Source organism: Solea solea, chromosome 1, assembly GCF_958295425.1.
Source record: "Solea solea chromosome 1, fSolSol10.1, whole genome shotgun sequence".
NCBI lineage: Eukaryota > Metazoa > Chordata > Actinopteri > Pleuronectiformes > Soleidae > Solea > Solea solea.
The window spans coordinates 38,760,668-38,777,778 of NC_081134.1; the positions used below are offsets into that span (position 1 = coordinate 38,760,668).

The window sequence follows — 17,111 nt, forward strand, 5'->3', positions numbered from 1 at the left end:
CGTGACGACAAAACTGCGCGCCCCAAGATTCATTTGACACACACCACCTCTGTTGTGGCATTTGAGTTGGTTAGTTGTGAATGTTATAAGTTGTGCATTCATGTTCTCTTGTAAGTTACATCTATATTATTGCTGTCTTTAGTTATTTTACTTCTCCGCTGAGCTTTTGCTGTCGCCAAAGAAACGATTGGTTGTGCTTGTACCGCAGGGTTGGAGCTTAACCACACAGAACGCACTCATGGCTTACACACAGATACTGAGAGCGCTGCACCGGAGTTGGAACCAGTCGTATAAAGTGACGCAGGTCAGTCTGCTAATCAACACTCACAGGACTCTGTCGACTGTTGTGTCCACGCCGACTCTACTCAGGAGAGTCGAGGCTCCTGCGTCTCTTCTGCCCACGCTGAGCTGCTTCACGCTGGCGCACAGCCACCGCAACATTTGTGTTGACTTCAGGCTCAGAAACAAAAGTAGCCCCGAGCACAGAGACCAGTCTGTGTCCAGGTATCAAGGAGGGAGCTCGACACATTCAGCTGCACGAAAGGGTAAACAAGGCTCTGTTTAGATGGGGTTTTCTACATTTTTGCAGGCTGTTTTATAACATTATTAGACTAATAATTGTTTTAACACTGCCTTTTTCAAATGTGTGTATAATTTATGAATTAATTGGGATCGTAGCAGTAAAAACATATATAACCATGTATATAAAATACCCTTAGTTTTTTTTTACCGGCTACTAGTAATGCAGTACTACAACCACTTGATGGCGGTAATAAACCAAAAAGCAGTTTAATATAGGGCTGCAACTATCAATTGATTAATCAGATTGCTTCATCGACAGTTTTTATTTTTGATTCATAATTTTAAGTATGTGTGTTATTCACTTCCCTTTCCTCTTGATTTTAAAACGGATGAGAAAGTAATTGTTTACTGTGGTATTGTGGACCTGTGATGACCTTTTTTATTATCTTTAAAGGACACCATTGACTTTGACATACAGTCCACCGTTGTCTTTAATACCTTTGATGATTACATAGCTATGATTGTATATTGTTAGACTTAGAACGATCATTCTAACAGTAACTGCTTGAATAAACCGTGCCAGATACTGGAGTGTGTCTCTTACTTCATGAATCCAAGATACTACATTTGCATTGTCACACTATGTTACTGACCTAATTATATATATTTATCTTTTTAATATTTGTGGCCAATAACTGTTCTAAATAGCAACATCTCTGATATTTTGCAGTGAAGGATGCTGGCAGAGACTTCACCTACTTGATCGTCATACTCATTGGGCTTGGAGTGACAGGTCATTATAATAAGTTTTATTAAATCTTGCAAACAAGCTGTTACCTAATGACAAAGCTTACATGCTTTGTTCTCTCTCTCTGTCAGGTGGCTTGTTGTATGTGGTGTTCCAGGAGCTGTTTTCTTCCTCCAGTCCAAATAAAGTCTATGGGAAAGCCTTCAACAAAGTCAAGGCAAACCCAGAAGTAAGAGTGAGCTTACCGACTGCTGAGGATAAACCGTATTATTAAGTAGGAGTGTATATCACCTGTACATGTGTTTTACATAGAATGCATGGACATATTATTGCACTGTGGACACCTAACAGTTTTGTCCTTAAAATGTAGGTGATTGGTGCATTTGGGGAACCAATCAAATGTTATGGTGAGACCACTCGTCGAGGAAGGAGGCAGCAAGTCAGGTAAGAAAGTTACTCATTGATTGGAAAGCAAACGTCCTACTTTACATTTTGTCATGTTATGGCCATAACTTTTTCTACCCTCCGTATGAATGTTTTTACAAGTTAATAAATCAATGTAAGAACAATCTCTTATATTATGGATAAAAGTTGCAAAGTGTCAGTAAAACAAATGTAGTATTTCACATCTTCACACATTATGTTAGAAAATAGTGGTTGATAACATGTGAAAAAAACTGCTCTAGTTCCTTATATGTAAACACCTGTGGATTTGTATTTTCCTCTTTAGTCATGTGGAGTACCTGAAGGACGGACTGAAGCATATGAGACTTAAATTTTACATCGAAGGCTCAGAACCGGGCCTCAAAGGAATTGTGCATTCAGAGTCAAAAGAGGTTGGTGTTTTTCCCTCATTTATTGTATGACGTCAGCTTTTGCAGTAGATATGACATCAAGAATGGCACTGTTTTAGTTGTCTTGGTCAGTGTTTCCCAATGGACCCCTGTCCTGCATGTTTTAGATGTTGCCCACTACCTGATTCAAATGAATGGTTCGTTATCAGGCTTTTGCAGAGCTTGATGATGAGCTGACCATTTGAGTCGGGTGTGTTGGAGGACTGGGAAACACTGGTGTAGCTTACACTATTTCCAAGGAACTCCACTTGTAATGTAGTGGTTTTTATATATGTACTGTTTATGACAAAAAAAAATGACTTGGCTGTTTTTTGTGGGTTTTTTGCAGGACAATGAAACTGGAAAATATGAGTTCCGTTACATATTTGTGGAGATAGACACCTACCCAAGACGGTCTATCATTGTGGAAGATAACCGTTAAGAAAATAGTGGACTCAGAGGTGTCGCCTCACTGAAATAAAATGTGAATGTGTTTCTAAAATTCAGGCTTGACTTATTGGGACAAAAAGCCAAAGAAACAAACTGTAATTTACCAATAAAAGTTATGTTATTACATTGTAACTTTGTTACAATGTACTGCTCAGCACTTAGAGAAGAGGTTTGTGATGCACTGCCTCTTTATTTTTGGATATGTCTTTTAAGAAACGTGCTGGATTTTTTTTCTCTGATTTAAAGATTAACATATTAATCTTGATGTAACGTTCAATCCTGGTGTTAAATTTGAATAAAACATTAATCTCTTGTATGCACAGGAGAACAAAATTAAAGTGCCAGTGTTTTCTTTTTCTTACAATATTGGTTTGAAACTGGCTTTACTAAACTATATCTATGGTTTGATTGAGCAGTATTTCAACAAAAACAAAACGTTGCAAATGTATTTTATTTCTACTTTGAAATCACCTTGGCTTTATAAGTCTGCCTCGTTAAAATTTAAATGGTTATATGAATATTTAATGAAACATGATGCATTTGGTTCCCTTTCTGAAACGGTAGCCTGCTTTATGAGACAGTGACCACTAGATGGGGGCAAAGAATCAAGAGATGGAACAACCTCATATGACCTTAAAACATTTTATGATTGTATTTATGTAAAGGGCTATTTAAAATACAGAGAGGAAGGTATTTGAGGGAAAACAGTTAGATTCAACACTAGCAGATAACAACGCTTCACTCTTAAATATGGATGCAGTTCTAAAATTAAGGGACTGTTGTGATAATAGGTGATGCGTAAAGTAAAAGTAAAAGTAAAGTATTTTAATTAAATAAAAAGTTGTTTAACAAATAATCCATGACCTAGAATTATAACCATTAGATTAATCTATGATTTAAAGTCGTTGTTTGAGGCCCTAATGACGCAGTAACACTGTATGTTTGTGTTAGTAGAACTGATAATCACTTTCTCTGTAGATTACTGCGCTCCCTTCATTGACCCTCGGAAATATAAACATCTGTTGGCCTCTATAAAAACATACAGCAATAAAGTACCTCAGTCAGACCACTTTTTTTATATTATGTGTGTGAAAAAAGCTGCTTCGATGCAAAAGTATCCGGTGCGGGTGGTGGCATTGTTGTTTTGAATAATTTGTCATGTTGATGGTGACTAATTCTATTAAACATAGATATTAAAATAACTGTGAACCTCCATGAGCTAGCCTGTCCTTTGTTATATCAAGTTGGGCATGAAACCAGTCCCTGGTTGCTCAGCTTTAATGCTGAGCGCCACCTCGGGACACAGTTGCGGTCAACAACGGCAGCACTCGAACCTCGACGACTACATTGAAGGGGGAAACGTTCACGGGAAGCGCCGACGGCAACAATCAGTGAACGCCTCCCAGTGTGTGAAAGCGTTGAACACACGGGGATGTGCTAAGTCTGTGAACGTGAGGCAAAGCTAAGAGTCTAGTTTAGTTGTTTCTTTAATGCTGAGCTAACGAGCAGTTTTCCGAGTGAACGACTATTGAATTTGTGTACACTAACAACAGGTATGTTCTTAAAAGAGGTACATTTTTAGCTGCGGTGTTGTTGTTCGTCTGTGTACATAAAGAGGTGGTGGTTGCTGTTGTCGCTGTGGCCTGCTCTGACTGCTACACGTTAGCCTAGCTGAACTAGCGGTAGTCTCAGCTGGCTACTGGAAGCTTTATTCTCGTCACATCCCAATAACGAAAAATAGTGGAAATGACTAATCTTTCCAGCTAACTCAGACGCCCGAGCTTTCGCCATCAAGTAAGTTGGAACCTCTGTCCCTTTGTTTTAGCTAAGTTAACGCTGGAGTTACTGTGGTTAATGTGTAATATGTTTTTAAAGTGTTTGTACCTTTACTTCATACTAGATACATATCCGATGACTTTGGTTTAACAAATATCCTGTTGTTTAAGTATGTTAATTATGATGAACGTTGCCCAATGGTTAAGTACGTTGTTTTTGTTTTCAGGGCAAGTTGTGCTTTGGCCAGGGACCAGCAAGTTATTTCACAACTATGAGATTATCCACTCAGTGACATATCTCAAAAAATGGAGCTGTACTGGTACATGTGAGTAAAAATATTGTGTATGTTTTTCATTAAGTGTATGTTACAACAAATATTTCAGGCTCAAAAGCTGAGTCAACTGTGTGTTGTATATTGCTCTGACCATCCCACCTCAACTTTTTCGGCCAATTAATTAGGTTCACAGGACACATTTTACTTAAAACAGTGTCAGACAGTCGGTGTGATCCTCCGCTGCTGTAGCATTGTTCAATATGTTGTGGGTTCAGAGATAGTCTCCTGTAAACCTTGGTTGTAAATGCGTCGTTGGTTAAGTGAAGCCTTTCTGTCATTTCAAAACAGATTAGCCATTTTCCTCTTGAGATGTTTGTGTTTGAGTCTCAGTAAATCAGCAGTCCCTGAAATACTTGGACCAGCCCCCATGGCACCAAAAATCCATGCTACATTCCGGGTCAAGCAGATCATCTTGACCATGTCTAAATGCTGAAAGTTGCTGTCTTGTAATTGGTTGATGAGATATTTGCATTAATAAGCAGATAAACAGGTTTAACTAATAACATGGCCAATACGTTTAGTCACACAGTGTAAGCAAAACAATTGCATTTAAAGTTAAAAGTGCAGTACTGTTAAAATAACATTGGTTAAAGAAAGTCAATATTTTAAATACATAGACCAGTAAAGCATATGTGCATCCCAGAAAAAGAAAACATGCAATTCTTCTCCAACCATCTGCTCTCTGTTCTACAGTGTTGTCATCATATTCATCATCATCAAGATATTCTTCTATGTGTGCTGGTACCGATCAAGACAGAGGCAGTTGGCAGCATACCTGAGCAACCCACGCAATGCTCAGATAGTCATTGTTGGAGGAAGAGCATACCTTCATCAGATGTGTGAGCGTCAGAGTGTGAGTTTCCTCATTTTAAAACCTGTGCTGGGGGGGGTTGCCTTCAGGTATCAGCTTTACTGTGGTCAGGTCTAAGTATATACGTTCCGAGTGAAAAGACCTACAGGCTTATTCCATTTTTTTTCTATTTACACTGAATAAAGCATATAACAAATTCATGATTTTAAAATTTTGAAATGAATTCTAAATGTAATAGACAAGTATGTTTCTAAGCACGTTCTTTCTATAATTGAAAATGAAATTATGTTTGTCCAAACATTGTTGTAGAAGAAGCAAACATTAGTTGCACTCTCAGGTTGTTTTGGCTGTCAGTCTGTAGACTGTGATGGTCTTACCATACTGATAAGGTTCACACCTGTTTTGGGGATTGTTCTTGCTGTAGGGTGAATCATTCACTGACTAACTACTAGTTAGTCCGTCTTTCTCACCTATCAGATAGCAACATGCAGTACTGGATCCTGCAACAAAGTGTTGTCCTAATAATGTGTGTGATTGTGTAGTAACACAGCTTGCTCCCACACTGTCTTTATATAGATGGTTAGGAGGCTTGAGTGTGGTACACATGTAAATAAGAAGATGAGTGAGGCAAATAAAGCCACTGTTGTGTTAAGGTTTTGCAGAGGCGGGCTTTGTTCTCTTGGAACGGCATGTGGTTTTCAGTCAGTCACTTTCACTGTGACTAGACGACAACAACGACAGGCTACAAAGACGACAGGCTACATTTTAGTTTCAGTCACATACTGAACAAGTTTGCAAAGCTGTGTTGATAAGTGCACACTTCTGGTTTGCGTGTACTTGTGTTGACATATTTCTATGAAGTTTGTTTGACCTTGTTGACATCAGAGGAATGGTAGGGCATGTCACAGCTTTGCAGTTCCTCACAGACAAAGGAGTGCAAGTGTGTGAGTGAAGCCTTTTTAAGCATGTTTGTAAAATTTTAACCATGCGTGTGAGATTTTTTTCATGTGAGCGAGTATAAAAATATTATCAGTTAAGACGTATACCAAAAGTCAAGAGCAGGCGGATTTACAGACAATACTGTATGCTTTCTCAGTGTCTTGTACCAACATAATACTAAAGTCACTGATGTATTTTGCTACACTCATTTTTTTTCACATTATTGTGAGTCTTTTGAGCCAGTCATGTGAAAAGAGTTGGAGAGGATGGAAGTCAGATGCTGTAGTCTCTTCTAAACTTTAATTTGCTTGACATTGTGTAAAGTTTTCTTTGGACTGTTTGTTAATCGAAATTTGATCCTTGAAATAACGTCATGGTTTATTTTGCTGATACTTGCACTCTTCTAGGTACGGTATTTGTAGTAATTGGTACAAAAATGCATCCATCTCTTGTCTTTTTTCTAAGAGAGCTAGAATGGTAAAGTCTTTGCCCAGCATTGGCTCTTATGGAGTCATTTCTGTGGGCTACACCACAGGTTGAAACGGTCACCATGTCCGTGTTTCCTTCAGGGTCTTTCTGCTTTACTGCCTCTTTAAAACACCTGGAAGCAATCTCTGTGAATCAAAACCATTCCAAAATATGCTCTGTAAATCATAAACAACAGTTTTCTCTTAGGTTCATTTCTAACTCCTGCCCACTTTGGTCAGTTCTCAGTAGTTTTTGCAGATGTTGCGTAAATGGCGAAACAAAACAAAGCATGTTTTCCAGAAGAGAATCAGTCAAATGCAAGTCTGTATCAAAATGCAATATTGTCCTTTCCTATTCCACTTCAGTTACATACAAAGAGGTATGTCAATATTTTTTTAGTTTTTGGGGATATTTGTCTAGCAGGAAATTCCTCCGTTTTTAAAAAATAAATGATGCACTTGAGAGTTGTGTGGGTTGTTGGCCTTGGGTTCCAACCATGCCAGTAAGGACATCCTGTTTGTAAACTGAATTGATTGGCTTGTGAGTCTAGTCTTGCATAAGATTACCATACTTGGAGTCTTATTATCAGACACAGAATACTACTGTCTAGTTCAATGCTCAGTAACTCGTGGTCGAGCCCTCTAACTTCCCTCTTGCACTGATCTTACTCTTTTTGCTGCTTTTATCTCTACCTCATTGTCTCCCTCAAGGTCTTAGAAACAACTGTAAGACATTGTTAGCTACCACTTCTCCTGCTGCTTCCTATTTTCTCTTTCTCAATTTTTGTTTCTTTCTTTTTTCTCTCCCCCTTGTTCTCGCTGCTGTTTCTTGTGTATAATGTTCCCTGTTTAGATTTTAATGGAATGTGCAGCAGAGAGGCCCCACAGTCATCCATAACCCAGCACCCTGAAAGTTTTCTGGAGAAACGCCAAGACGACTCGAGTCCAGGGCTTAAATAAATCAAACGCAGTGGGGATAAAGGTCTTGCTGTAGTATCATTCGCTATGCCTGTTGGACAGTCATACTAACAGCTATCTAAAAAGACAAAGGGAACCCAGTCCCTGGAGACAGATTGGAGAGTTGCATAGGTTGTAAATTATAGGGGTTCATCTTAATTAGTTTAAGTCTTGTTTTCTAATCCTACAAAAAATAAACGTTCATATTCATTAATTTCCTTAAGTTCTGTGTGGTCTGGCTGTGCTACATCTGTCCTCATCAATGCTTATCACAATCAAAAGCTCATGTGTCTGTCTTCGCTGACCTTCCTGCTCCATCATCTTCCTGTCACTATTGGAATTAGCTGGCTGATGGCCACAGAGAGCTTATTCAATGGGGGGCTAACGTGTGAGCCAAAAGGGACAGCAGTTATAACTGCCTTATAAACCTCTCCGCTTTTGTCAGGCTCAGAGAAATTTAAAATTACCATGCATCTTCAAAAAGAAATTCACAAAGGGAATGTCACTCTTTGATGTAGTGACGACAACCGCTGCTTGTTTGTGTGAAAAACTGTGGCCATCTCTCTCCTGGGTTTTGTGTAAACGACTTCATGAGGGATGAAAAAAGTTCACCGGCTTTGTGTGAAAGTGTATGCTGGTCAACCTGGTGTTAAAAAAAGGCATGAGACAGCATCGGACAAAAAAAAAAAAATCTTTCTTATAATATTTTCTCCTCTTTGGTGATTCATGTTTTGCACTGTTTGTTGTCCTGAAGCCATATTTGTTTGAGACAGGCTCTTTAAAGAAGCACCATGCTCTCCATAACTATGTACAGAATAATTTGCATAGTTGGTATCCTTTCGTGTTAGTCTGCTCATAGTGCTGGAGGTATTCACGTACTCTATGTACATATAGCTTTACCTTATAGATATGACTGTCAAATGCCTCATTTTACTGTGTGAACATACTGTTTGGACCCTGTGTGCTCCTGTGGACTTCTGCATTTCTGTGTGTATCATTAACTCTCTTCCTTCCTTTTACAGCAAACATCTGTGTGGCCCAGTTGGTATGGTGTTCAGGATGACCTGTCAATAGAGGAGCCCTCCACAGCCCTGCCACCAGCAGCATCTGTCTCCCACCTTGACATGCCTCCACCATATGAGGCGGTCTCTGGAGGTAGCACAGTGTTGTACACACACACACGCACACGTATTTTAAGTTTTAGCGACGACATGCATATATCATGAATTTGTTGCTTCCCCATTCATAATTCTTGTACACTTTGAGCCTGAAACACTTCTTTATTATTATTCTTTCCTCTTTTTTCTGTCCTCTTAGACCATTTATCTCAAATGGCTTTATCATACATGGTTGTGCTAGTTCCTGTTTGTATTTCCTTATTTGAGTGTTCTAGTAGGATTCTTTTGCAACAGTGAAATCTTTTTTTACAGCTTCTCCCTTTTAGTAGTCGCCACAGCGATCATGTCCCTCCATCTTACCCTGTCCCTTGTGTCCTCTTCTGTTACATCAGCTGTCTTCATGTCCTCCTTCTCAAGATCCATGGTCTTCCTCTTTTCCTCCTGCCCAGTAACTTCACCTTCAACATCCTTTGTCCAAAATAATCACTATCCCTCCTCTACATGTGACCAAACCATCTCAATCTTGCCTACCTTACTTTATTACAAACTGTTAAACATGAGCTGTCTCTTGAATATGCTCATTTCTAATCCTGTCCTTCCTGGTCACTCCAAATGAAAATATTGACATATGCCACCTCCAGCTTCACCTCCAATTTTTTTCTGCCACTGCCTAATTTTATGAGTGCATTTTCTGTATGGTTGTTATATTTAATAATATGAAGGAGGACATTTTGAGCTGAAACAGACAAAAGCAACACTAATGTAAAACGGTTGTTTTGCTTCCACCATCCAATCCTTGCAAGAAGTCAACCTCAGGTTGCTTTTTCTCCTGTGAAATGCTAGAACATGTATATGTATATATATATATATATATATATATATATATATATATATATATATATATATATATATATATATATATATATATATATATATATATATATATATATGTGTGTGTGTGTATATATATATGTATATGTATATATATATATATATATATATATATATATATATATCTCATGTCCTGCACAGGTTACTAAACAAAATCAGATGGAACTTAATGTGCTTTAGCGTAACATTTTCATTGCCACAACCAATAATCCAGAGTGTAAAGCCCTACAGTACAGACCAGTATCTAAACTCATAAGAAAGAATGTACAGTGCGCAGAATTCACATTCTTCCTTAAAAAGACCAAGTGCACTATGTGTCAGTAATAAAACAAACTTTTCTTTTGTGAACCGCTTTTATGTGTACTGCATATTTGTCATTTAAATTGATACTTAATTAATTTCTGTCGTCTGAGCTTAGCTCTCCTTGAAACACAAAGCTATCTACTGAGAAAACTAGTTGAGCTAGTTCCTTGAAGTGAGACGCATGCAATCAGCGCAGTGCTGATGTTCTCGGGAGTTTCCAGCTCTTGCCCACTTGCTAATGTTCCTCCGCCCCCATCACAATCAATTCTAATTTAAAACATATTAATTCTATCTACTTTCCTTCCAACGTAATGTACAAGAATGAAGAAAGCCAGTCATAGTGTTTCACTTGCAATCATTTCTCATGGCTACTCCAATCACTTCTTTTTTGCAAATGACTTCTCATTCAATCTGAAGTGCCTCTCTCTCTTCAGACACCAGGATGTGGTTATAGTGGTGGAAATGGTGACACTTCCTCTACTAATTTCACTGCGTCACATTCGACTTTCTTTTCTTTTTTCCCCCCCTATCGCCGGTATCAGAAAGGCTTTGAGGGTTTATTTTATTCTAATGCTTTTAAGCATTGTAGGAAGTGCTCAAAGCTACACGTGTTAAAACCAGTATTTCCTTATGTGTCAATACTGACGCCATGTTGCAGGCCTTTTATTATGAAAAGTCAAAGTCTGTGACTGTTTGAAACAGAAAAAAATGCATGGAAAATTAAATTTGCGACAAGAAGATGCCACAAATCTGCAGAAGAACTGCAGGCAGTTTTTGATGAGCTCGCCCTGAAAGACTTGGTTGACGTCACTGCGGTTGTTTTTAAAGAAAAAGTTTTTGTCAGACGTGGGTAGATACTTTCATTTGTTCTCCCTCACCATGAAAACATTTCACACTCTTAAATGTCTTGTTCCCACTCTTTCTGTGCATAAATTGTCACCTTTGGGATAAATTGGGTCTATATGTTTTGATGGTTTGTATATCCTAGTGCAAAGTAAGATTGTTATCTTCCGTTTTTAATCATCAGCTGATATTATCTCTTGTTTGTTTGTCCTTGTGGTCAAATCTTTTTAAATGGGAGCTGTTTAACTGATTACCTCGTCTTCTACTTTCTTTTTAGAGGATGATCTGAAGCCCCCTCCCTACAGCGAATGTGCTAATGGTGATGAGGCAGATGCTCCCTGTCCCTCCCACCACACTCCTCTCATTTCTGAGGATGGAGACTCTTCTAGCTTAAATGAGGCCCCGCCACCTTATACACTCTCTCAACCTACACAATTCAGTCAACAAGAAGTTCCTATAAATGAGTCAGAGTCTGTGAGCAGGTCGGCTTAACCAATCCTCGATGCCAGTTTGCCTTTTCCATGCACTGCCTTCTTATATTCAACCTCAGTGATCTTTGCCAGCCTAACTCTCATCTCATGAGAGCAGAAGTTTATTTGGATGCGAGAGTGTGCGTTCGTGTGCATGTTTGGTTTCTCAGAACCAAGTTTTTTGTTTTTTTTTTTCTATTCTGTATTGTTGTCACCAAAATTGGTCATCTGATGAGTGTGTCAATAATAGATGACATCAGCAAGCCTGTGTGCCTCAGTCAGGACAGCAGAAGCAGCCTTGCAGCTAGGATGACGGTAATACCCTTGACTCTAAGCTCACAGGAAATCAGAGAGCTACTGATAAGAAGAGAGAGACGGAGACTTGTGAGACTTAGTGTTTATTTTCCTTTTTTTTCCCTCCCCAGGTTTTCTCCTTCTGTAAGTCTGAGGGCACTTCCTTTAACTGATTAATTCACTTTAAAATCACGATTGGGTAAATAAGCTGGAGGATTTACAGCTAACTGCGATACACAGGACTCTGTCTTTGTGTCTGTAGACACTGTAATGAGAACGGTAACCGTCCACAATGGAAAAATGAATGGCGTCTCATTAGAGTTTGGGACGTCTTGTCATGTACACGTGCGTTTTTAAATAAATCGTCTGAACCTCTTCAAACTGACTTTAGTCTCAGTGCTTCATCACTGTTGCACATTTGTTATGAGGAGACAAAGCAGTTTGAAGAAGAGTTATTTGATATCAAATGCACTGATTGTCTTAAATAATGACCTCATTAGCGTCACAGCTGTTGTTTAGTACATCCTGGTGATTATACTGGGATGTCAGGAAACTTAAGAGCCTATTGCATCTGTGAAAGGAAGTGGGTGAGGATAAGCAGAGGAGGAGAGTTAAGTTGTTAAAATAAAAGAACACCTTACGGCAGTCGGCTCGATGATCCCATTACTGCGGTGTTCTGCCTGTTCCGCAGGGCTCTGTGCAAACAGTCAAAATGTTTATTTTTCTTCGCTGTGTTCATGTAGTTGTCGGCCCGTATGTAAGATAATCAGGTTTGATGTAATGAATTGTAATTTTCAGCTGAAAGCTTTGATGAAAAAATGTTACAATCCCAGAACTAGAATGCACGCAAACAAATGAGCTGCTTTAAGCTTTAAAAAAAAAAGTCCTCAAGTAATGTCGCAAAATGAAGACTTCCAAAAAAACATAAAACAGCAACTTTTGTTCTGTGTTCTCTTTGTGTCAATCTACCACAGGCTGGTAGGCGTTCAGCCAAATGTATGTATGTATTCTGTTTTCCTTTCTGTTAAATGTATTGCTTTGGGGCAAGGTTATTACTGTGCTTTTTGCTTGTTTGCGCCACTGCATTTAAAATAACTCAGTAATAACAGTAAGATGATGCTCCACCTCATTTTTGATTTGTTTCAGCAAAACTATAATCTGTGTACACTTAGTGATAATGGAAGAAAACAAAGCAACTGATGCCATATGAATATGTTTTGGGGCTAGTATGGGAAAGTATAGGGGTCTTTGTTAAGAATCAGAATTTTAAAAATGTTACGATAATAATCATGTGTATTGTGATGACAAATCGTGGACTATCCATTGCTGGCGCCATCCACAAAATCTGCCCTGACGTTGTTTTACAATCCAAAGGATGCAACAGAGAAAGCTGCAGTTGTGAAAGTAGCTTTGGACTTGGTTGACATCGCTAACAGAGCAGCAGCATGATGACAATTGACCACCCAAACTAGTGTTACAGTGACGTACCACGTGTCTGTTGACTTCATGTTCATTCCTGTGGTGGACGACCTGTCACATCTCTCCACCGTGTAACTGTGTTAGTGGGCCTTTTGCACAGCAGCCATTTTGACACATTTTATCAGGAAAAAAAACCAAACCCACATGTGTTGGTGATTTCATTAACTATGGCCCTGTTCAGTTAATGCAAGTCAGGACAGTGTGACAGTGAGCAAGCATGTGAGCAAGCATGCACCCGGAGACTGAGAAAGCTAACTGGAACCATCATTCATTTGATTATTTATACTTGCGAAGCGTCAAGATGGCTGCTGTGCAAAGGGCCCATTACGAGGGGATTGACTCTTGTCTGATTTGGGGGAAATATGTCTTCTGTATTAAACTGTTTGTAAACTTGCAAGTGTTACTTGGTCACTTGGTTATTTCACACTCAAAATAGCTGGTTAGGCTCTGATGTCCTAAATGGTTATCAGTCCTTAATGGTTAGATCAACCTTAAATGGATACTAAAATAATCTACATGAAACCTTTTCTCTGTAGGGCCTGTGCTGCTTCATTGATTATCCATTTACTTAAATCCTAGACCTCTAGTTATTGAAGGAAACTTATTATTTTATTAGTCGGGAATGTAGACCAAGTCAACCTGAAAAACATGTTGCCTCATACGTAACAAATCAAATAGAAGTGCACAAGAGTCCGATCAAGGAAAAACAGAGTTTTGCATTTGAGAGTTGCGTGCAGTATTTGAGCTCAAAACAGTTTGGCCCTGTTTGGTTATGACTCAAAATACAAATGGAAACTAATCAACATCTGCTGGTTTCTTTGAGGAGATCAAAAGTGATTTTGGCCTGAGTAATATATCAGCTAACCAAGGAAGTTAAAAGAGAGGCTGAAGTTATAAACACTGCTGTAGCATGAAACGTTGCTTTTGTGTCAGGTAATAACACAAAGTAGAAATGATTGTCTTCCCTTTGATCTTCACTGGGGCAGCCATCCAAGCTCCATCATAATCGGAGGGCAGCTTTGTTTACACCTTGATCACCACTCTGCCCATGGTTCTTTCCCCCCTTTTTTGGACGTGGTAGAAAAGGCTGAAAAAGCAAATCCTTAAAAGTGATGGAGACCGTTTCTCTTGGGTCTGATGTCCTGAGTGTTTCAAATTGTCTTTAGATTGGGACTATGGTGGCTTTCCATCGAGGGTTTGGACCTTGTTGTGATTTGTCTTGTCTGCTGTCCTGCACGGAGTGAGTAGTGGCTGATGCAGCAGGTGAATTCAGTCCGAGATAAAGTGTTTTACTGCTGATTTGTCGAGGTGAAATCCATCTACCGTAAAAGAATGCGCACTCTCTCAAACATTCAATTAATGTGTTCTATGGAGGATTCATCCAGTCCCACCAACTGACTGAATGCCTTTATAGAACCCACTCACACTCCCAGTATGAGTTGGTCTTTTAGAAACTTTTCTTGACTTTTTTATGCATCTGTCTTGTTGCCTTTTTGTTTTCACACAGGGTCTTTACCATGCTCTGCGAGGATCAAACATTATCCTAGTGATTTGATGGAGATCTATAGGGTCAACAGTGCATATTTGTTCTTCAACTTTTGGTTGTTGGGGGATGTTTGATGTTAAGTTTAAAAAAAAATATCTATAATCTGTGACTTTCCCTCACCCGTTACACTATGTACTTCTTTTTGTTCCCTCTATGAGTGTTTTCCCTGCGGAGTCAGTGGGAATGGAGTGATTTGTCAGACTGTTGATGCCTTATGTCATCTGTCACTGGTCTGTCATGTCTTATCAATCCCCATGGACAGGAAGACGACAGGAAGAGTGTTAAAATGAACAGTATGATCTTGATGATGGAAAGGTTTTTGAGACAGGTTCACTTTTTTCCTATTCCATGCTGTGCCACAAGAGGGCAGCCTTGCACCAGTGATGATTCCCTCCATATGTTTTTGTGCAGCCTGCACCTGTTGCTGAGACCATGGGGTTCAGTGTGACACAGAAGCTGCTGCAATACAGATAGACAAACGCCCTTTTATTACACATTCTTAGTGACAGAGAATGGCATTGACTTTCTTGCTCCAAAGCTCCATGCCTTAGATGGAAAAAGAATAATTGGGCTCGATCAAGATCAGTTGTGCCGCGCTCTGCTTGAACATATAGCAGAGTAGACACTCAAGGACATTCATTTTTCATATCTTAGCCTTTCAGCTGCTGCTTCACTAAGCTGCATACAAATCAGGTGAGCATGAACAAGTCACGGTGTGAGTACACTTGAATATAGAGCAACATTTATTTATTAATATCATAAATATATTTTAATAAGTAATTTAAAATGTTCTCTTATAGGACATAAGTATATAAGATTATCCTATTTGGGTGCAGTTATGGGGGGGGGGGGGGGGGGGGGGGTTGCTTTGCTTTGGGTTTTCTCCTGGGGAAAAAACTTTAACAACCTATCTTGTAAACCACTTCACTAATCACCACATCGCAGTATAAACAGCCATTCAAGGCACACGACACAGTTCAAAACACTCCTCAAGGATATTCCCTGTACCTTATTTCAAGATTATTGAAGTCTTCAAGGCTGTTTGAGAAGCAGAATAGACTGCTCAATTACTATCAGTGGTCCTTTTGAAGAAAAAATTTTTTATTTATTGCACTTCCCAGTCTTGCATAGAGAGGTATATCACCTATCAAAGGATGTGTGCAGTAGCCATTGGGGGGAGACGCACCTTTTAGAATTCAGCAATAAACACATTCCAGACATTGGTGAGTGTGGATAAGATACCAAAAATAAGTCTATTCTTACTTCTGTTGACCTCAAACTATTCACAAGAGCACCTACCATGAGAGACCAAGGGTTTTTTTTCTTTTATGTATAAATAGTTTAATTTTTCCTTCAATTTCTAATATCACAGGAATCTTTTGTGTTGCATCCTTTCCATCTCCTCACCAGCTTTCTTTTCCATCCTCCTCCACTTGTGAGAGTAGTTCCTTTCATTTTCACTTCTTGATTATGCTCTGGCTATGCGTTCATTGTGTATAAATCATTTAAAGCAAATGTAGACAGCTAAACTTACTCTATACGCTTTAATTCTTTTGCAGCCATGTGGCTCCCATTTTCAGACCATAATTTGTTTGTGCTCGTTGGCGGGCGCAGCAGCAAAGTGATTTGTATGTTTATCAGCTGCTCTGTAAGCTGTTTATAGAGTGGGTCATTTCCTGCAGCACATCTTTCCCTCGGTGCAAAGTGTCTAAATATTAACATCTGATCAAATATTGTCAAACATCACCAAGCACCAAATGTGTCACTGCAGGAGTTTGACATCTTTATTAACGTGCTTCTTCGCTACGTCAGCTATTGCACTGTGTGGAAAGCAAATAGATATTGTGAAGTAATATAAATACCAGTATGTATTAGGTCTCTCTCTCCATGCCGTTTCAGACTCCTCCCATCTTAGACTCAGAGGCCCCTGCCATCTCTGATTAACTATTTTGATTATTTAATATTCAGCAACCTTCTAAACCCTACAGGATTAATTTTCCGTGTGGTCTGTCCTCTTCCAGACCTCAGTGGTCGGTGGTTTCGTTTCTGTTAGGCAGTGTCTTGGGTTTCCAAATTCTTCAGATGAGACCACAATCTGGCAAAAAACCTATATGATCGTGTTTCCATTTCCTTAGGATGGACGTGTAACTGTGAACCACCCTCTCAGCCTTTGTGATTGCGCCATCTTCATTAATATTGATATTGATATCAATATCAATATTAATACGAGTTGATTTTACTGTTATTTGGACCATCTGTGTCTCTTCTATTAGCTTCTGTTATGGGACCCCTCCTCTGTGCCTCTTCCTAAGGTTTCTCCCATGTTTTCC

At 39.1% G+C, this 17,111-nt stretch overlaps 1 protein-coding gene across 3 annotated transcripts; it reads left to right on the forward strand.

The window, feature by feature from the left end:
- Positions 1-13,628, forward strand: timm21 (translocase of inner mitochondrial membrane 21). 3 transcript variants are annotated; one of them, XM_058632375.1, is made up of 11 exons: positions 1-110; positions 209-545; positions 1,253-1,315; positions 1,402-1,499; positions 1,641-1,714; positions 2,001-2,106; positions 2,453-4,347; positions 4,556-4,654; positions 5,357-5,516; positions 8,860-8,992; positions 11,270-13,628. In XM_058632375.1, the coding sequence occupies exons 2-7, from the start codon at positions 239-241 to the stop codon at positions 2,543-2,545; spliced, it is 741 nt and encodes a 246-aa protein (XP_058488358.1). In that variant the 5' UTR covers positions 1-110; positions 209-238; the 3' UTR covers positions 2,546-4,347; positions 4,556-4,654; positions 5,357-5,516; positions 8,860-8,992; positions 11,270-13,628. The 3 variants fall into 3 exon arrangements, with proteins under 3 accessions (XP_058488358.1, XP_058488367.1, XP_058488375.1); XM_058632384.1 differs by having other exon boundaries at positions 6-69; XM_058632392.1 differs by having other exon boundaries at positions 24-545; positions 2,453-4,106.
- Positions 13,629-17,111: the final 3,483 nt, after the last annotated feature.